The 23,548-nt window shown below is 34.9% G+C and overlaps 1 protein-coding gene across 2 annotated transcripts in view; it reads left to right on the top strand.

Annotated features, from left to right (window-relative positions):
• The window catches only part of Trap1 (TNF receptor associated protein 1), a 481,869-nt gene that overhangs the window by 322,364 nt on the left and 135,957 nt on the right, over positions 1–23,548 (top strand). For both annotated transcript variants that reach the window (XM_081738896.1, XM_081738897.1), the window contains one exon: positions 12,786–12,955. In XM_081738896.1, the coding sequence (XP_081595022.1) occupies positions 12,786–12,955 (170 nt within the window). The remainder of the gene's footprint in view (positions 1–12,785; positions 12,956–23,548) is intronic.

The following is a 23,548-nucleotide window of genomic DNA, read 5'->3' as shown; positions in this document are numbered from 1 at the left end:
ATTTTCATCACTGTATGGAGGACCTATGCGACAAATTTTCTTACGCGGATCTAGAGAACCTCGGAGCTCCGTGTGGTCAAGTTCAAATTTTCTATTCCTGTGTCTGGTCTTCAGACTTAGAGCTTTCAGTGGTTCAAGTGCAAATAACAAATCTACTTTTCTAAGAAATGTAGCACAGCTAAATGAGGACTCTTTGTGCTATAAGTAGTACTGTTGAATTGGTTAAATTTCTTAACCCTACATTGCATATTGTTACTTGCAGGTAACAGAATATATTTTTGTTTCTAATTATCCGGTATAAATCAAATATTGTCGTTATTGCATGTTGTTACTCTCAGGTAACTTTTGTGATTACATTTTCCGTCACTAGATGTCAAACTATCACTGCGCTGATGGAATATGACGTGTTGTTCTTGCTAGGGCGTAAGGCTCTGTTTGCCATTGGAAAACATGTGTAGTTGACGTTGGTTAATTTCTATGAATTTGAAGAAGATAAACTGTCATTTGATATAGATTTATATTTACCTAACTATATTAAACTAAGAGAAGAAATCACGTTTAATAGTTAATTGCGTAGTTACTATTATTGCATGATGTTACCTGGAACTCATAACCCTCTCACCCTTAACATCCCTACAGACTGGTCACAATTAATTAAATAAAAGATTACGGCTTGCTGCAGATAAAATTAAATATATCAGTTAATTTTAAAGATACAGCAACGTAACTGGGCTCGTTGGAAAGCTCTTAAAACGACAAATAACGGTTATTTCAAGATATTTTCTCCTATATGTACCCCTTTCCAAGTTATTTACAGTTAAATCTAAAAAAAGGGATCTAGAATACACATTATTTTCACTTTGAGGTCCTCTATTGGAAAGCAATGTCAAAGTAAGACAAGTAACCGTTGTAAAAAAAAAAAAAAAAAAAAAAAAAATCCAATGCGTTTTCTACAAAATGAAGCAAAAACGAAGTTCCTATCTTGAAATGCAGAGTAGATATAACGTTTTAAAGTTTAAGGTTTGAATTCGGTCGGCGGCCATATTGATGTCATATCTCGGTTTCCCCAAGCTGGATTTGTTGGGTCTTGGAGTGAGTTGATTAGGATAACATTCTGAACATCTCCGTGAATTTTCAGCTTGTTTATCGAAATGTCCGGATTAAAGCCTAATTTTCCTGTACTATAACGGATTCTTACCTCTATTGAAATAATAAAACGTCCTTGCACGAAACCTTCCTGAAGCAAACAACACTGCATGGCATGGCGGTCTCAGCACTGTCTCCCGGAGTATTCGTCAAATCAGACTTGTCCAAGACCGTGGCACATATTGCAGCAAATTGGCGCAGTCGAACTTATTATTAAATAACTTATATAGAAACAACATATCTTGCATTATTCGTCGCTGTTCTATACTTAATGTATTAAAGTTTAAATTTAAGATTGACTATTGTATGTCTTCGGATATACTTGTGTCTCCCTATATGTCAAGTATCTTAGATATTTATTCTGAACTTTTTCTATATTATTTATATTTGTTTTTGTGTGAGGGTTCCTATAGTGGCTGCGTATTCGAGTTTTGCACGAACATAGTGCTCATATAGCTGTCGGATAGCGGTAATACAACTAAACTCTTTATTGTATTTTAAGTAACTTTTTTTGCCTGTTTATTGATATGTTACACATAATAGTTTCTTTCAGATTAATAAACTGAAATCAAATGCTGCTTTTCAATATTATAAAAGGATTTTCTTTGTAGCTGTAAAGTAAATTTCTAATATAGTGTAGTGTTATCCAAATACACACTGCAACAACAAACTCTATCACTTCCAGTCTCTTCATCTGCACAATACTGAAGAGGTTAGTTAAATACAAGTTTTCTTTGATTTCTGTCAGACACGATTTTATTATTTTTATTTATTATTATTATTATTATTATTATTATTATTATTATTATTATTATTATTATTATTATTATTATTATTATTATTATTATTATTATTATTATTATTATTTAGAATTCATAATCTAATTGAGCGTAGAAAAGCTTTTCTCAATTGAAGCTTTTCAGTTGATCTTATTCAAAGTGTTCACTGACCATGAAACCGTTAAACTTACTAGTTAACATAATGTAATGTTATTTTAATTGTTATCCTGTTCTTGACAGAACTGCGGTCATATTTATAAGTTCATAAATTTGAGAGTGAATAGAGGTAGGAACGTCCCCTTTTGACCTGGACAGTACTGATTTGATGCCTCTTGACTTTGTGTCTCACTGATTGACAATATGTCTTGATGTCCAGTCGTAACAATCTTTAAATCTCCTTTCTGTGCGTTATTCTCATTGTAGTATTCAGTTTTGTTTTTGGTGTTGCATACTTTCACTTTAACAACTGTATATGTAATGTTAACTTATAGTAACTTGAATGTTGGTAAATCGCGCCACAGTATGACACATACGAAGTCCGTTCAGTAAGTCCTGTGACTACCTCGAAACAATATACTTAACGATACCAGAAAAAATAATATCACGTTAGTTTTCTACATACATCTGTGCCCGTGATACACACTCGCAGGACTGGTTGTAGGGGATCTAGAACGCCATAGGAAAATCGTTCACTGGAATGTTGTTCAGCACTACCGTTACATTCTCTTGAACCGATGCAGCATCGTCAAAATATTTCCCCTTGAAGGCAAACAGCATTAACGTTTTAAAGTTTAAGGTTTGAATTCGGTCGACAGCCATATTGATGTCGTCATATCTCGGTTTCCCCAAGCTGGATTTTTTGGGACTTTGAGTGAGTTGATTAGGATAATATTCTGAACATCTCCATAAATTTTCCGCTGGTTTATCAAAATGTCCGGATTAAAGCCTAATTTTCCTGGATTACAACGGATTCTTACCTCTGTTAAAATAATAACGTCCGTGCACGGTACCTTTCTGAAGCAAACAAGACTGCATGGCATGGCGGTCTCAGCGTTGTCTCGCTGAGTATTCGTCAAATCAGACTGGTCCAAGGCCGTGGCATATATTAGAGGTGCATTTTAGCGGATTTCGTCGGAAACGTCCCAGCACTGAACTCGTGGGGTATTTAGCTGCACTGGCGTATATACCTGCAGTTACCTTATATAATGAAAGGGTATTTGCCTTCATTTTTATGACAGAACAAAATAATTTCACACAAACGTTAATTTCCTATAACTCATAGGTCTGCTACGTGTGTCCAGTTCATTCTTATATTTACCTTAAGTACGTAGCAGTTCGTGATTGACGTAAGCAACACGTTATGGAGAGGTTCGTGAATAATATGTTGTACGTAGTGTTTTTATAAAAGGACTTAAACCTTATTACATTTGTAATTAATTCAGTTTTCAATGAATTGAAAATTATCGATGAACGAGCTGTGCTAGTGCAGAAGTGGTGGTTACATGACCAGAATTACCAGGATGTGATTGAGTAATTTGCATAGCGTTTTCCGAACACTCGATAAGCAGTTCATAACTTGAATAAATTACAGAACTAGACCGTTTAAAAGAGTTACTTCTGAATTTCATAATCATCCGACAACACTAATGTGTAACGTGTTCTTGAGGTCTTAAAAGAAGCAATTTGTTCATTGAAAATGACGAAGAACACTGAACTTTTCACTTGGGTAACTTAATTTTATGATACAACTTATAATAGTTTCATAGTATTTTACTTGATAAATAATTTATTTTAAAGCATTATTGTAAAGCAGGGTTGCTACTGGTCACAGAAGTCAGGGAAAATGGTGCATGTCAGGGAAACTCAAGGAGAAAGACTGGAAACCAGGAAAAGTCAGGGAAACGTTATACAATATATTTTTTCTAACATTAATTGTCCACCAATTTCAACTTAGCCAACCATTAATGGCCACAGTATGCAACATTACTCAGGTTTGTGTGGGTGGTAAGTGGAATGTGTGTATAAGCAATTAATTATTATTTATCTCTATACAATAAATGTTCTCATGTACAAATATTTACCGTTATTTATTCTTTATTTATGTGTCAGCGTCATCCAACACATCTGATGATAGTCAGAAAATTTCCTACCAAAGGTCAGGGAGAAGTCAGGGAAATAGATTTCTCCAGATCAGTAGGAACCCTGTAAAGTGACTTACATGGTGACTTACTAAAGTATATACGCGCATGTTCTTCGATATACTATGATGTTTTTCTGACTACATCACTGGTCTGTACTACTGATATATTCGTACTTTACATTCAAAGAAGATTTATATAATTTCAAAACCTTGTAATTTAATATATTTTATTTATAACATTGTTTTTAATTCGATATTAAAAGCTTCTGATAAAAAGAACATGCATCCACTTCCATAAGCGTATATGAGTTTCCATGACCAGTTCGATTCCCAGCAGGGAGTTGAGGGTAAATGGAGTTGAAATAGATTCCCAAATCCAATTCTAGTCACTATTACCCCTTCGATGACGCTCTGCAACGCTTCATTTGAAGAGGCAAAATCGTTTCATCCTTGTTGTTATAAAACCCTGTGTAAAAACAATGAACACAAAATTAGGTTAGTCTTTGGGAATGATGGCGTAATTAGCCTGTTATAAATTGTCTCTTCACTTCAGGTGAGAAAACAGAATGTTGGTGTCATCATCCTTCCACAAGTCTAATTAACGCGTATGAGGTTGCTTCTGTCTTCATGAGCTATTTGCATGCAATTTATCTCACAAAGAATGAGCTTGTTTTAATGGTTCTTGCCACTGGTAATGAAAACCCTCTGTTGTTGTTTCTCGTGCATCATACGGGAAAAATGACGTATGAATTAATAATTTGGCGCACTGGGTGTAGTTACGGATGTCAATTGCAGCAGACTTTTCCCATTTTTAATTCTTTTCAATTTGGTGTTATTTTCAAATTTAAGTCTATATAATTTCAATATTCGTTACAGAATTCAAGAGAAATTTTCCTATGCTCACCATCTGTATCATATTATATGTGTAATAAGTAGAACAACAACAACAAAAATATGCTATTTTTTTTTTGGCTATTATGCTGTGTCTTTTTGCAAATTATGGCTTGCTTTAAATTTGTTTTTTAACGTAAATAATGGAACGCAAAGATCGTTTATTTATTTCTAGACACAACAGGCTACATAACCCAATTACAGTGTCCGTCACATGTATTAAACAACTATAACACATTCATACATTCATATTACAATACACTTATAGTTATAATGTGGTTGCAATATCATTAATGTTCTTTCATCTACAATTATTTCTTAATACATTACAAAGAACTTCCTTGAACTGACTTACGCTGTTAATATTAATATCCAAATCTATTGTGTATTTTCTTAACTTATTGTAGGTTGTACTCAATCTCCATACTGGTGACCTCTTGTTTGCATTTATGTGTAATCTGTCGCAGTAAAAAAAATTGAAAATTTTCAAGATGAGTTACATTTGTAGGAATGTGTATTTTAAATTCTTGCATTAAATTGGCGCAGTCGATTTTATTATTAAATAACTTATATAGAAACAACATATCTTGCATTATTCGTCATTGTTCTATACTTAATGTATTAAAGTTTAAATTTAAGATTGACTACTGTATGTCTTCGGATATACTTGTGTCTCCCTATATGTCAAGCACCTTAGATATTTATTCTGAACTTTTTCTATATTATTTATATTTGTTTTTGTGTGAGGGTTCCATATAGTGACTACGTATTCGAGATTTGTACGAACATAGTGCTCATATAGCTTTCGGATAGCGGTAATACAACTAAACTCTTTGTAGTATTTTAAGTAACTTTTCTGTCTGTTTATTGATATGTTGCACATAATAGTTTCTTTCAGATTAATAAACTGAAATCAAATGCTGCTTTTCAATATTATAAAATGATTTTCTTCGTAGCTGTAAAGTAAATTTCTAATATAGTGTAGTGTTATCCAGATACACACTGTAACAACAAACTATATCACTTCCAGTCTCTTCATCTGCACAATACTGAAGAGGTTAGTTAATTACACGTTTTAGATTAGCTTCTTTGACTTCTGTCAGACACGATTTTTTTTTTTTAATAATTCATAACTAATTGAGCGTAGAAAAGCTTCTCTCAATTGAAGCTTGTCAGTTGGTCAGTTGATCTTATTCAAAGTGTTCACTGACCATGAAGCCGTTAAACTTACTAGTTAACATAATGTAATGTTATTTTAATTGTTATCCTGTTCTTGACAGAACTGCGGTCATATTTTTAAGTTCGTAAATTTGAGAGTGAATAGAGGTAGGAACGTCCCCTTTTGACCTGGACAGTACCGATTTGAAGCCTCTTGACTTTGTGTCTCACTGATTTACAATATGTCTCGATTTCCAGTCGTAACAATCTTTAAATCTCCTTTCTGTTCGTTATTCTCATTGTAGTATTCAGTTTTGTTTTTGGTGTTGCATACTTTCACTTTAACAACTGTATATGTAATGTTAACTTATAGTAACTTGAATGTTGGTAAATCGCGCCACATTATGACACATACGAAGTCCGTTCAGTAAGTTCTGTGACTACCTCAAAATAATATACTTAACGATACCAGAAAAAAAGAATATCACGTTAGTTTTCTACATACATCTGTGCCCGTGATACACACTCGCAGGACCGGTTGTAGGGGATCTAGAACGCCGTAGGGAAGTCGTTCACTGGAATGTTGTTCAGCACTACCGTTACATTCTCTTGAACCGATGCAGCATCGTCAAAAGATTCCCTATTGAGGACAGATTTGAGCTTAAGAAAGTGTATAGAGTTCACTGCTGTCCAATCAGACAAATATGAGATGTATTCAAGGATCGTTACCCTTTCGTGGCCAAAAATTGACGCACAAGAAAATTCGTTGACCTACACCAGTTTTCTTGTGCGTCAGTTTTGGCTAAAAGAAGAGTTACAAACCTTGAAGACACTTCAAATTCGCGTGATTTGACCTTATTTGACTTCATGCTCTTAAGTTCAAGTATCTTCAATGGGGAGAGTTTTGAGGATGCTGTTTGCCTTCAAGGGGGAGCTTTTTGAGGATGCTGCATTGATTCAAGCTAATGTGACGGCAATGCTGTACAGCATGTGAATGACTTTCCTAAGTAGTTCTAGATCTTCTACAATCGGCCCCATGAGTGTGTGACACGGGCATGTATGTTTGTAGAAAACTAACGTGATATTTTCTCTGCTATCGTAAAGTATATTATTTCGAGATGACCCCGGAACTTATTGAACGGACTGTGTATAACCATGTATAATCTTTGGATTAGTAGCATCATTTCAAATTTTACTTAGGATGGAAGACTCTCCACAGACATGGATATGTCCAGGGTTTATATTAGTATACTGTTGTCCCTACGATTTCCCCTTTATTCTATTACTTTAATTACACGTGTATAGCACACTTTTCATTACTGTATTAAAGTGTATATAATTCTTAATTTCATGAGAGAGTACTCTCCCTCAATTTGTCCCATGAATGAGGCCCCTACTTTAGGTCTAAGATGCTTGTAATTTTCGTAACCTTCATTACTGATAAATTCAACAGAAACGAAATAAATATGACTCTTTGAGTTGTTTATGTACTTTCTACTGATGAAAGGAGTGAAAGTAAAAATCTCACCAAAGTGTCCCGGTTTAGAAGATTTACCTCCCACCAACGTGTCATGGTGTAAAAGTTTACAACCAGTGAAACAGTATAAATATGCTGTAGCAGAAATGGAAACAAGTCAGCTTGCTAATCAACACTAAACAGGAAAGAAGGGAAACTACCAGTAGCGGTTTCTCTTAATGTTTGCATGTTTGTACAAACCTCCTTAGAATATTTTCAATTTTTATTTTTGCTAAATGACTTTTCTTTTTATTGTCATCATCTTTTCTTAAACAAGTGCGTTTGAAACGGGGCTGGCTAGTTGCTTTCTGCTTGAGAGTTTGCCAAACTCCCCAGCTTAACAGCTTCTGGGCCACTGCGAGGATTGCGCAGTAAGGGAGGTTATCACACCGTGCACTGCCTCATAAGGATCCATATGCTTGCAGATCTGTTGCAAACAAGTCTACCAAACAAAAACAGCTTTTCCAAAACATAATGCTTTGGAACTGGAACTTCTCCACCGTCCCTCCCCCTGCAGTATTGGTTGACACGGTTTTCGCCTAAAGGGGAATAGTCTGTTCCTTTGTGACAATGTTGTGTACCGTAACCAAGTCGCTACAGAAGGGAAAAAATGGAGGCGTATTTCATAGATTAATTAATTTCAGTGCAGAACTTAACAGCGCTCTCAAGAGTCATTTAGAAATCGCAACAATTTTCACGAGTACGTCAAAAATGATACAAAATGAGCTGCTCCATTGCATGCTTGAAGCATGCCATGAAGAAATCGCTATTATTGTTTATACTAACTATTATTATTATTATTATTATTATTTAATAATAATAATAATAATAATAATAATAATAATAATAAAAGAGAGGCCATCTATTGTGCATCACCTAAAACTCAAAACACGAGCCGCCACTGGAAGCTACTATTACAAACATAAAGACAGACTAGTTTTATTCAAACTTTAAAAATAGTATAACACTAATTATGTTAGAGAAGTCCAAATTGCTTGACTATAGCACTAAGGTAGCTGCAGAAATTGAATTACTGTTGTATCCCTGTATTGAAAGATGTGGATGAAATAGAACTTCATACTAACAAACCATTGTTCGATACTGATAATCTGTTTATCTTTTATGGTGTGAAAAAAGTGTATAAAAAGAGGAATAAGAAAGGAAATCTATATCGAATATACGAAGAAATAACTGTGATCTACAGTCGCGCGATATTTGATCATAAAGTCGAACTACGGCATTGTTACATCAAGGTCTGGTAACGTTAATAACGCCTAGACCAATAGGTACGCTACAGGTAAATGTTAACGCGATCTCTGGAGGTTGTGGATGAAACAAGAATTATCGCAGAACAACATAAAATAGATGTAATCACAATATATGAGCTGTATAAAGGGAAAGAAAATTATTATGTCGAAGAACTCGGAAGTTATCACAAATGGTTTGAAACCAATGGCAGCAGTCGTAAATTAGTAAGTTCCCGTAAAAATAAAGATTGTGCATCTACAAATCTTAGATACTTGATAAACTGTTTAGAAATTAAATCAGAAATACAAAAAGTTATATTAATAGACAGTTACTCCGAATTCTGCATGGAGATTATTAAAAAAAAAAGTACATGAACACAAAATTTATAGGAAAAGATCATGTTTTGTGCAAAATTCAGTACAGTTTCACCATTATGGCATAGCAACGTGAGTGGCGTAAGAGCTAGATGCTAAACGATCTAATTCAAGAAAGACATTTCATTAGTAGCTATTAGCCAAGAAACAAGTAAGTATGACGGTAGCAACAATGGGCCTTATGCAGAGTCGCTCTGACGCGTGATTAGTGCCATACTAAAGAATTCGACCCAACATATATTTCCTGCAGTAGTCAGGCCTTTAGTATGACGATAATCATACGTCAAAACGACTCTGCATAAGGCGGATTAAATTTAAACAACTGACTACAAATATTGATGAATACCGGAAAACTCTGAGCGACCATCAGGCGATTATTTTCGGCGTAGAAACAGCAACAATAGAGGAGTATCTACAAGACTTCAAAAAGTAAAACTGAAATCCTGTAAAACACACTATTGTAGATAGCAGCCGAATTAAGTTGGGCCTTGAGCGCTGCTTTCGCGTTGATCAGTCCGCTTGAAGCGACGTTGGCAATGCTGTGATATGGGAGTCCGATTCGGCCACATGCTGTATATTTTTATTTTAGTGAGACAAGAATCTTGTCTATGTTGCAATATTCACCTGCGAAAAGCAAACTTCTCATCTGAGGTTTTGCAATAGCGAGTTGCAAGCTCATTGGCTAATTCGACTGACACGTAGAATAGAACCGATTTTGAAAATTTTACACTATCAGAAATGAAAATCATTATCTAGGTAATAATCTACAAGGGTTATTTTTTCAACCTCTTTTAAACCACCAGAAGAAAACAACGTGACGAAGATAAGACAGAGCTTTTCATTCGATGTCGCCATCCCTCACACTCAAAGATGCTCATCAGACTCACGTTCCCAGCATCATTTCGACCTCACATTCACTCGAGCTCACGCTCACAGCATCATCTCGACATCACACTCCTAACATCTTTTCGATCTCACATTCACAACATCCTTCCAACACATAACGCTCACTCGACTGCACACTTACAACATCCTTTCGACATCACGCTCACTCAACCTCACACTCACATCATTTAGACATCAGGCTCACTCGACCTCACGCTCACAGCATCAAGATGGGACAGCCTAAATTCTTGTCATACTATCACTCACATTATAGGATTATCGTTCCAAGATTCTTCTAAGCTATGCAGTAACTATCTGTAGTGTAAAGAAGATCTTTACGACACCAACAACGAAATAGTCGCCAATCACTGAATTTGTTACCCATCGCGCTCTTGTAGATGAACTTGAAAGGACAGTCCGTAAATACAAGATGCTAACGAATACTGAAGGTCTTTGAAAGGTGTTCAGAGCTACCGGAGTCGCATAACGTCGCAAAAGTTTGATAAATTAATCAAACAAATGCGTGGAGCTTCTTAAGGCAAAGGTCGGCATATTATTGAACGAAAATTTATTACACAATTAATTTGTCTCAGTGAAAACAGAAGGATATATTTTAAGTTCTTTATATTCGCAAATATGTTTATTTTTATAATGGTGAAATTAAAAATCTGAGACTTATTTCTTACTTATTTTTGTGTTTATTTATTTATATACAAAAAAGAAGTGAGTATTCCATGACAGAAAAGATTCCAAGAGTGCTCACTACTGAGTCAGTCGTTAGGTAACACACACTGTGGTAAAAAATATATATATATATATGAGTCCCCACAGGTTTAATTCTTCTCTAGTGAGGTCTTCTTTTAAGACACAAGAAGAGTTAGGCCTAAGCATTCCTCCTCCCCCCCTCCAAATCTCATTCAACCTCAACTTCACCGAGTTTCTAGATCTTAAAGTTTAATATACTGATCTGAATTTCGTATCGTTCAGTGATACCTCAGGTCGTTACTCACTTCTTCATGTACCATAATTGACGACCGTTTTAACAAAACTTAACAAACGCCATTTACAAAATTTTACAGGAGAGCTATTTTTAAGTTTTACTCAATATCGTTAATTCAAAAGGTTTCAAAAATTTAATACTGGCCATCTAATTGAGTTGACGCAGTAAATTTTTATAACATCTGTTGAGTTGATTTTGAGTTTAACGTCCTGTTCAGCAGCGAGGCTAATGAGACATGGACCTACTAATTAACGTGGAATTCGAAGCACATGAGCTTCCGTCCGGGAATCGAACCCGGCTCTCCCACGCCAAAGGCGCGTACGCTAACCGCATAGGCACGAAGGAGCTCAGTACTGGTCATCGACGTTGATAAAGATTGATGAAGAAGGAATAATTGAAATTCATCACTAACGGCCTTTATTGAGGAAAACAGTTATAAATTACAAAATTTTTACAAAACAACATATCCACTTTTTCGTGCATGTTTCTTCTTCATTTTATTAAGCTAGGTGTTATTAATAATTAAATTAAATAGGGTCTTAAGTACAATTTTGTATATTACATTTTGTAGATAATATCAGAATAAGAAGTTAACAGTGTATTAGTAAATTTATATATATATTTTTTTAAAGTTAACACATGAACAGAAGTTTCCACAGTAACAAAATCTTACACCTTAAACCTATTATGAAACTCATTGTTATACGTTGAAATGACAAGTAAAGGAATAGTACGTAATACAATGTTGAAATTTTTAATGCTGTGTGAAAACAATACAGGAACGCAGTCCGCTTTAATGTAAAGTTTCTTCATAATACATATTTTTGTTTAAAGTATTATTGACATTCCGTCGTACAACTTTTGAATAGAACTGTTTACTTTCCTCTGAATCATGGCCAAAATAAAACACCAACTTCTTCATGTCATTAGCTTCATTTTTGCTCACATGATTCACTCATGGAAGTTGAGGTGTTCCAAACATCTATTGGAGCACTTCTCTTCTCAGATTTAAGCACCTCAACACCTATTGTTAAAGCAAAATATTTATTTTGAAAAAGGCATTGTGCCCTGGCCAGGTCTTCTTACATAATGCAGTACTATTACATTTAACGTTTGAAAATTATGTTCTTAGTTTCAAATACTGTATAAAAGGTGGATTGGTTGAGTTTTGTAGAATCTTGAAAAATGGAGATGTCGAGTTTTGTGAAAATTTGCTATATGTAGGCGCGCCTTTTACAACGACAAATATTCAGTTTTGTCGTATTTTCCGTTAGCCATTGTGTGAGGCTCATATTAAAATACCATAATCCGTTTAAAAAAACGCATTTTTTTTAAAAATGGTGTTTGTTGAGTTTTGTTAAAACGGTCCTCATTGGTGAAGTGTGGTTACTTGTAGCAAATAATCCATATAAAGTGTGGTAGTCAACGAGACAACATAAAAGAGCTCTTAAAAAAAAAAACTGCAAAACGAGACAGAATCTCCATTTTTTTTTTTTTTTTTTTTTTTTTTTTAGATGAGACAGCCTAAACTCTTGTCTCGTAGGTAACCCTAATATTAACTGTATATTTGCTACTAAATGTACTAAATGATTAAGGAGATACTAAGTTTTGCATTAACAAATTACTTATTTTTGTTGTGACATTTTAGGCATTCCTGGAAAAGTTAAAGGATAAACAAGGTTTGGAACATGACCCTGCGTCTATCATTGGTCAGTTTGGAGTTGGTTTCTATTCCTCATTCATGGTAGCTAACAAAGTAGAAGTTTTCACTAGATCATCTAAACCCGGGAGCTTAGGATATCGATGGGTTTCAGATGGGTAAGTATTACAATTTTGTATATTCGTATAAAAGCTATATGCAAACTTTTGTTTTCAGAGGTGTATTATCTTTGAAAACAATGTTCATGAACAAAAATTAATAAATTGTACAGTCCACAGTATCAAACCCATTCATTTTTTAAAAAAATGGAGTCATATCATGCTGTAGTTACCCTTGAATAATTTACTTATAAAGTATGAACAAAATATAATAAGCGTTTTGGGAGAACTTAGTCCCAAGAAAACACTCCTTTGTGGATTTTCATGTGAGATGACTAACGCCACGTTCTTCGCTTGTTTATTAAAGATTTATTTTTGAAATCGCCTGAACAATTTTAGATAAAAAATTGTTCGAAAAGAGCGCACCCTTAAGAGTAAACTACTACTTTCGGATTTCTGGTAAGAAACTAGCTTCGCTGGGTTAAAATAAGAAAAAAATAGTAATATGTTCCGTTAGTCAGTCACTTTTTACTATTAGTGAAGAGCTCTCGTATTCGGTCCAATGCCAAAACCGCAAATGTGCAAATTTTGCTATTTTCACCTAAGTGCAGTTTCATGTTATTTGGAGCACACAGATTCCAATATCAAAGTCCCATTTGTGAAATATGAGTATATTAGAAGTTATCGTAAATTCCTAAAACATGTACCTAAGTCTATATACTGATTTTTCGGAGTAAGTTGAATATTAAAATGCTTATAACTCAAAATCAAATTTAGCACATTCGTGGTTTTGGCATTGGATCGAGGATATGAAAGCACAGCACTTGCGTTATCGACATTTGCGGCACTGGGACATTTGCGGTACTATTCAGAATAACTTATTTTCCAAGCTGAGAGAGGATATTTTCGGATGTTAAGTTGGAGAACAGGCACACAGTATCAACTGCTACGAACAGATAAAGTTTTATCACATTGGTGTAGCCAGCAAGTTGTTCTAGGGGGCAATAACCTGACTTTCAGGGGACTTGGACTTTTTGTATACTAAAAGCAGATTAAAAATATTTTTTCAGAATATAAACCATTATTAATTCACCATACATACATACAAACTTTTCTCACAGCACTTAATAACATGTAAATGCAAATATAAGGATCAATTGTACATAAAACGGAAAGAACAATTACTAGGATACATGGTAAACATATCTGAAAGATATAAACTCAACGGTTGTTTACGATTGGCTAAAACTGGAACATGTAAATAAATCCTTGTATCTGGTTGGTCGAACGCCTGACTTTGATATGTAAAGGGAACTTCTACAAATATATATATATATATATATATATATATATATATATATATATTTTTTTTTCTTTTATAGTTTGCTTAAGAGTCTTCATCCCGGCGAAATTAAAATACCGCTAATTTTACAGTAATTATGTGATATCTTCAAATAGATAAAAGATAATTGAAATATGGAACAAGAGCGCCCTAGACAATATTATTTTGCGTGAGGTACCGTTATTACAGGTCACCTAGTGGCTTTCCGTTTTCAGCTGTTTAGAAACGCGAAAATAAATGCCGATTTTCAAAATGGCTCAAAATTGAAAACAGATAAGTGAGTCGTGATAACGGTTTCTCATGTAAAATAATATTGTCTAGGGCGCTCTTGTTCCAGATTTCAATTATCTTTTACCTATTTGAAGATATCACACAATTACTGTAAAATTAGCGGTATTTTAATTTCGCCGGGATGAAGACTTAACAGTTTTCCAATAGCTATTTGACAATGGTTACTCAAAGGTTGAAATATGATATTCTTCTTTCTTCATTTTTAACATGTTGAGTTATTTGTAATTACGTGTAAGTATTACGGGATTATCCGGAGAACAACTTGCAAGCAAAGTGATTTGTCACAACAGTTGTCGATTGTTATGAGCATATTTAGGGACTTTTAGTCAGATCTAGCTCGGAATATGTATAAAAAAAAGTCAAAATCAACTTTCAATGAATTAGTAATTTATTTTTCTGATTTATAATAGAGTTCAGTTAGTAGTTAACTTCTCTTCTAGAACAAACAAAAATTACTCCAACTTTTAAATGTGTCCCATTTTCCTTAATTCTTGACATGTTTCGAGGCTACATATTCAGTTAATACGTTTTCTATTCTTCTGTCCATCTTCAGGGCCGGATTTCCCAATAGGCCCGGGCCTATGGGCGCAAGCTCCCAGGGGGCGCACGGCCGAGAGAAAAAAATTAAAAAATCTAGAAATAAAAATAAATAGCCATAACTTAACATATTTTTTGAATTGATTTTTAAAAATCAGGCTAATAAACCATTCTGATTTTGAAGTTCATTGGAACAAATAATTGTTGGTAAAGTTAAACTATTTTTCAACATTATGCATCAACTTCGTTACAACATTGATCTCAAAAATGTCATTTTTATACTAGTACAATTTATTATTTGTATATACAAAATATCTAGTTTTACTTTAAAACACAGTTTTTGTGTCATGTTATCAAAATACTTCATGTAAGCTGTGTTTCTGACAAGTAAACCTTACGTTTGGGTGAATCGAGTTGCTGACTGAGACACATATGAGAAAGTAGTACTAAGTGTGGTCAGTATTTCAGTGAAGTTGTAGGTGCGAAGCTCCAGGGGTTTAGGAGATACAGCTACCAGAACATCACATGGAAGTACAGAATAGTCTTCATACAGTTGGAGGTAAAAGCTCTGTAAGATCTCTTGTAACGACAAAAGGTGAATAATAACAAATATATGGGTACATATTAGGACTAGGGAAATTCATATAGTAAGGGTATACCTGACGGCGGCCATCTTGAAATCCGCCATTTTGAATTAAGGTTAAGTTTTTAAAATAGGAATAGGGTCATGCGATACATGATTTAAGGTGAAAATTTAATCAGAAGAACAATGGTGACGTTAATTTTGATTTACTCGCAATTGGTAAAAAGTTACAGGGAAATTAAATATTGTTGCAGCATATGTATTAGTCCTATACCCCACCTTGTAAATTTTATGTTAATGTTAATAATTAAATAAAAAGCAGGTGGATAAATATTAGGTCTATGGTAAGAGTTGCCTTGACGGCGGCCATGTTCAAATCCGCCATTTTGAATCAGACGAAAGTTTTTACCAAAACGCATAACAGTGACAGCTTATTAACAGCAAATTTTACCATAAATCCAACGGTATAACCATTTCTGCTTTATCATTAACCAGCACAAAATTAAATGGGAATAGAGTATTGCAATAGATGAATTCGGGCTAGAAGTTAATCAGAAATACAATAGTGGTGTTACAATGTTAGTTGCTTGATGAGCAAAAATGGTTAAACCGTTGGATTTATGGTAAACTTTTGCTATTAATAAGGTGTCAATGTTAAAACTTTGTCTGATTCAAAATGGCGGATTTGAACATGGCCGCCGTCAAGGCAACTCTTACCATAGACCTAATACTTATTCACCTGCTTTTTATTTAATTATTATCATTAACATAAAATTTACAAGGTGGGGTAAAGGACTAATACATATGCTACAACAATATTTAATTTCCCTGTAACTTTTTACCAATTGCACGCAAATCAAAATTAACGTCACCATTGTTCTTCTGATTAAATTTTCACCTTAAATCATGTATCATATGTCCCTATTCCTATTTTAAAAACTTAACCTTAATTCAAAATGGCGGATTTCAAGATGGCCGCCGTCAGGTATATCCTTACTATATTACTTCCCCCTAGTCATAATATGTACCCATATATTTGTTATTCATCTTTTGTCGTTACAAGGTCTTACAGGGCCTTTATCTCCAACTGTATGAAGACTATTCTGTACTTCCATGTGATGTTCTGGTAGCTGTATCTCCTAAACCAATGGAGCTTCGCACCTATAACTTCACTGAAATACTGACTACATTTAGTACTACTTTCTCATATGTGTCTCAGTCAGCAACTCGATTCACCCAAACGTAAGGTTTACTTGTGAGATTCAAACTATTTTATAATGTATTACAGAGTTTTTTTTTTTTTATTTATTTGCCCAAATGGCTAAATTGAACAAAACCAAAGTTATTCACCAATCTTTTGTTAATACATTAACGGTATTTTGTTAAGCCCAGAACCAAGTAAATTCCTCAAAAAACTTGCAATGATAAAATTGCATCGTGGAGTGGTGTTCAAGCAATTAACATATAGGCCTGATATAATTATTTAATAAAGGTTTTTAGGAAAGTAACTTTAACCAGACTAGGGGGCGGAAAAAAGTATTGGGCCTAGGGGCGCCAAAATGCTAAATCCGGCCCTGTCCATCTTATGTACTGACGTCGTCTATGTTTGCCTTCAATGTTTAAAGTTCTCCTTTCATATAGGTAATCGTTATACACAGCCTAACGTTTTAATACTTCACCAAACAGTACACATTAGGAGTTGACTTACCTAATGATCTGAGTCCGTGGTTTCACCGTTTAACGTTATTCGTTCTGTGCTGTTGGTTCGAGCAGTTGCACATCGAGATGTCAATATTGGGAGTGTTAAACTACAGTTCTACAAAATAATCTAAAATCCTCTCAAGTCTTTCGTGATGTGGTGCATCTTCCATAATGAAAAGCAACCAAACATTGACATCATCTAGAAGAACAAATGCTAGAGCAGAACACATTCAGAGGGAAGCCTCATTTCTGGAACTGCTTTATAATCACTTGTGAGTCCTAATTCCTACACCTTACTCCACAAGCATTGAATAAAATGGAATTACATACACTAATGTGAGTTTCCGGGAGCAATATTCGTTATCGCAGCTTGATCAAATCCAATTTGATTAGCCTTCACCACAGGGACGATCGGGGCAATCGCCTTTCAGAAGAGGAAACTTTCTTATTTTATATATAAATAAAAGCCATCCCAGAGTTTTTAGCTCTTAAAAGTAGCTCTAAGTAGCAGTATTACAACACACCGCCCCCCCAGAAGTCCGTCCTGAATCCGCCACTGCTTCAGCAAACTGAAAAATCTCTAATACATCTTGCTATCCCTTGCTGGTAAGAGACCGAAAAACAAAGAGACAATGTTTGCTAGGTTGATGGACAATGTTGATTTTAACCCTGTCTCGACTAGTCTCGAGAAAATGTATCGACTCGAAAATATGTTTCTGTCTCGATTCAACAGTTTCTGTCTCGACTCGACTCGAATTCAAGACCAGACGTCTCGAAATTCGAATCGAGACAAAATATAAGAGTTAAAATATACGACACATCAGCCAAAACATTATGACTACCTACCTAATTATGTCCACCTTTGGCACGGATAACAACGGCGACGAGACTTGGCATGGATACAATGATCCTTGGTAGGTCGCTGGAGAGAGTTGGCACCACATGTGCACACACAGGTCCCCTAATTCCCGTTCCGAAGAGGGGGCGATGCGCTCTGACGTCACGTTCAATCGCATCCCAGATGTGTTCAATTGGGTTGAGATCAGGCGAGTTGGGGGCCAGCACATCATTTGGAGCACGCCCCTGTGTTCCTCGAACCACTCCCATCACACTCCTGGCCTTGTGACATGGTGCATTATCTTGTCAAAAAATTCCACTACCTTTGGGAAATATGGTCATCATGAAGGGTTGTATGTAGTCTACAAACAGTGTGTTATGTCCCGGCCGGCCCGTTATACACACGGCCAGCACTTTCGCTGATACTACATGCACCGTACGTGTGTCTGACTAGCAGGCATTCCTTGGCAGGTGACGTTGCTATCGCCTGGACGGGTTTATATCGATAGTAAGTAGGTCTGGAAGCGAATAATCCAGAAGTTATGTAGCGCTATTGCGTTTATGGGAACGAATAACTATGCTAAATTACTACAGACTGCCTATTGCTCATTCAGAGAATTTATGAATTTCATTTTATCGCAATAGTTTTATACAACCTAGATAATCAATTATTATTATTATCATCATCATCATCATTATTATTATTATTATTATTATTATTATTATTATTATTATTATTATTATTATTATTATTATTATTATTATTATTAATCTTGTAAGTACAATCAAATATCACGGCATTAATTATTAGTTTTAATTAACTGAATTGAGCTGAAAATTAAATCTTGATCTCGAAAAATTAACTATTAAGTTTATGCGTTCTGTACCTTTCTAAAGTAATAAATGCTGGAATTGGTTTTAAGGCTGTTTCTGAGTGAATACCGTACTTTCTTCAAAATAATATTAAAAATTATAAAAAGATTTTTCGAGACATTCGAGTCGAGTCAAGATTTTTACAAGCAGTCTTTACTCGATTCGTTTCGAATTTTACAAAGTGTGTCTCGACTCGAGATTCGAGACATGTCTCGACTCGTGCGTATGCCTAATGTTTGCTTCCTCCAAGTTGCTTCCGATGTCTGCTTGTGTTGTCTATAATTGGGCAAACTGCTGACTACAACATGTAAATTTCCGTCTGTAAAAAAACGTAGCGTGCTCAGTTGTACGCTGTCTTCCCTTCGCAGTGCAAAATATTAACATTCCTCCTTCCTCTGTGGTGTCATCTGAAACCAGGAGGTTTGTCTCATCATCTATCATCAGAATATACACACATTCCACGGTTTGTAACGCAAATGTCCGACTGCCTAAGGGAAAGTTTTGAACAGTACTGCAAATGTCCTGATACCCTGGGTTATGGGTTATTTTCGATCATTTATATATATATCCATCCCACGGGGCTGAATTTGGAATTTAAACGGCATCGGAAGTGTCACTCTTCATCACAGCTACCTCGAAAACTATGGATTCAACACTAATATCGGTCATTTTCAATCATTTTAATATATCTACCCCTCCCCTAAGGTGCAGCGTCAAAGTGAAATGATAAAAAACATCTCAGATCCGAACCTCATCTATTTTGAAAATTTGATCGAGATTTGTCGGGTGGTTCAAGAGTTATTAAGTTACAGACCTATTCAGTTTCATTTTTATAATATCATTTTTATAATATGAAAATTGTGTAATATTAACGAAATACTTATTTATGAAATATACAAAACTATCACGTGGGTCGTTTTTAAGAAAATCATCCGGAAAGAACTCACTTCCAAGAGTAAACTACTCCCTCTGGATTTTTCCCATAAAAATGACTTATACCAATTATAAAGTTGTTTGTTAATTGTTAGAACCGTTTTCGAGGAAATCTTAAATTCTGTTTTTTTTTTAATACTCCAGTAAAATACCTTATTTTTCGGGGTAGGAAAAAGATTCGTCTCCGTGCCCCTGGAGAATTTTATAAAAGACTTAATTTTGAAATGTGGTCTAATTATGAAATGTAATTTATAGTTTCAATTACCACGATTAAACCTTCTAAGCCAAAGGAGGCGAGTGGTTAATGAAAGTGAAGGATAATGAAAAATAGCATGCGAGGAGACGGGAGAATACCGAGTAAACCCACGAATACGATGTTGTCCACCACAAACTCAGTTGGCTTGGAATCGAATGAGGGTCTTGTAGCATCATCAAAGGTGAGCGCTTTATCACTGAGCCACCGTGCCCCCCGTTGGCTGCTTCAGATTTTTGTCTGTTGCTTCGGAAATCCGTTAAATCGAGATCCGTAAAATCGAGAGATGAGTGTGTCAACTAATGAAATCTTTTTGGGGGTCAATGTTTCTTATGGGGGTCTGACGACCCTCCCCGGTCACTCTGTAATTCTTTACGAAGTTGAAACCTCGAATAATTCCTAACAAGGGTTGTGTCATTTATGCATGAACTTTTTATAGTAAGTTCGCTTACTTTCACATGTCGCATCGTTTTATCTAATCAATTATTTCATATTATACAGAGTGGCCCCAAAGCAACTATACTATCGTAGTACTGCCATAATTTGATATAACAGGCTTGGACACAGGTAAGATACTGATTCGGACAAAAGCTTCTGTCGTAATGTGTCTCGATGCCTTTTGGATAGGTTTGAAGAACATTGAAATGTTGAATGAGGACATTTCGAATACTTGCGGCCCTGAAAATTGTAATCAAGATTCAGGTGCGACTGTATACCTACTTTTGGGCCACCTTGTACTTGTAGACTGAAAGTCAAATCTGTGCTAAGTACCAAAAATGGAAAAGTTCGGTTTAATGTCAAAATGTGGCCTATGTGCCTAACACTACTTTGTGAGTAATCTAGTATTCACCGTGAAAGTAGTTCAAATAATCGCTAGGAGAATGCGCTTGGGTAGGTATATGTCCCACCAGTAGTGTTTTAAATAGAAAAAAAAACCGTTCGTATTTTTTCAGAAATGTACGTTTTTTTAGAAAAAAAAAATTGCCTCTCGTTTTTTTTCTAAATTTCGTTTTTTTTTCAAATAGTCATTTATAATGCATCTTACGTCTATTTAAGTATTGAATATTTTTTTGTAGGTATAATCACCGTAAAATGCAACATGAATTAAACGCTAGATACTGATACGCTACAAATATTTTACAATTTACATGAATACCATACCTATTAACAATTCGGGTTTCAGCAGTTTTCATCAATATCAACTAAGAAATAAAAGGAGAAATGAAATTTTGTTTTTTCGCGAAAGCAGGCCTTTAATAAGTACGAAAATAATGTCACGAACAGTATAAAATTCAAATAACTTGTCTAAAGGTAAACACTAATACTAATTTGCATAATAATATTTTTCTAAATGTCATATATAAATAATTTGTCGACTAGATATATATGATGTGCAGAGCCGGCTCTACCATATATGCAACACGTGCATTTGCATGGAGAGGCAGGTTTGGAGGGTTCAGCAAAATCTGTCATAAGTATATTATTTAAATTAAATATTTCTTGTTGGAAACAGATTTCATGATTATGGTAGTTACATTTACTAAGCTGACCTTCTATTTGAATACTACATTCATAAATTATGTTTAGGTTGCATTAGTTTAAGGCCACATGGACAATGCTAAAGCAAATGGTCGAATAAATCCGAGCACAAATTGCTTGATTGTTGCCAAATGCAAGAATTCAATTCTCGAATAGTAGTGAATATCTGTTCCATTTAGTAAGTTGTCACAGTTTTGATATGACAACTAGTCTTGTTTTTGTCAGAAACAAGTTCCTTATCATTGAAGATGGAAACAAGTTTGTTTTTTTTTTTTTTTTTTTTAATGTTAACAGATATAGAAGAGAAATCAAGAAATAAAGATAAAAGAGCTAGTTGCACTGGAATTGCAAACTGATACATTGAGATTGAAGCTCGATAGTGAATTCTATAAAAAGGATTACCATCTTTCCTCTGCAGGTGTGTTTGCTTTATCCTTCACCAACATAATAGATTAATATTAAAAAAAAAAAAAAAAAAAAAAAAAAAAAAAACAGACACAACGGGATTGCATTTTTAGTAAGTATTTAAGCCTTCCTGAGTGCAACTGCACTTACCCTCACCTTTGTTGTTCATGCTGGAGTAGCATACTTAAAATCATGACTTTTAAGATTTGTTCTTTCTGGAGAAAGGGGGAGGCGGCAAATTATGCCATTGCACGGGACGACAAATTGACTAGGACCGGCCCTGATGATATGTATATAAAAGACATGAATATAGAATGACACAATTTGAAGTGATGCAGGGTGTTTCAAAATTAATATAGGGTTTTGAAACTTTGTAACTTGCGTTATAAATATTATATCAAATGAAAGAGCAACTCAAACAGTTTTGTACGCACGAATGTACTTGCATTGTTTCTTCTGTCTGGCGTTAGAATTAGCAAGCAGCAAACATGGAGACTAGAGAGCAGAAAGTTTTTTGTGTTTTAATAAAGACTGAATCTGTACAGTGCAACGGTCTGTGTGAAGAATATTAAGGAGACGCTTGCAACTACGTCCTTATCGTTTGCAGTTGCTACAGGTCTAAAGCCTACAGATTACGGTTTAAGTGCCAATTTCGCAAGTGAAATATTGCTGCATAACAATGAAGATTTTCTGGATCGTGTCGTCTTCAGTGATAAATCGACATTTCACCTAAGAGCTAATGTGAACACTCATAATGTTTGTATCTGGCCGTCAGCAAATCCTCAGGAGATTGTACACTTGAAACAAGAGTCCTCTAAATTGAATGTATTTTGTGCCATATGGCGGAAGGTTTATGGGCCTTTCTCGCCTATCGACTAGATGTGTGCCATGTGACGAATGAATCTCACATTGAACACTTGTAGCAAAGACTGTTTGAGGTGCTCTTTTACCTGATGCATTGCTTATAATTGTACGTAAAATGCAATAAGTACTACGAAGACTTAAAACCCCAAAATTCATTTTGAAACACACTGCATTTTTCACCAACAGTGTTGGAACTAAGATGTAAAAAGGAGAGAAAATTTTCCTTATAAAGTTATTGTTTACAACAACGATATTATTAGTCGAGACTATAACTACAACAACAACACGAGTTAGTAGTCAAAAAAATGTAATCAAATGTATACTCGGTGGCCCAGGTGGCCAAAGTGGCACACACGGGTGTGTCACTTGCTTAATCCGCTCCTGTGTGGACATTAATTAAGATATCGGGATATTATTCTTGCAAAATATAGTTGGACTATAATTTATCATATTATTTTTTTTCTTCTGGTGTCGAATTTCCGTCTCAAATTTCAC

Source organism: Thermobia domestica, chromosome 14 (assembly GCF_964235325.1).
Source record: "Thermobia domestica chromosome 14, izTheDome1.hap1.1, whole genome shotgun sequence".
In the NCBI taxonomy this organism is placed as follows: Eukaryota; Metazoa; Arthropoda; class Insecta; order Zygentoma; family Lepismatidae; genus Thermobia; species Thermobia domestica.
This window is presented reverse-complemented; position numbering and strand designations above follow the sequence as displayed.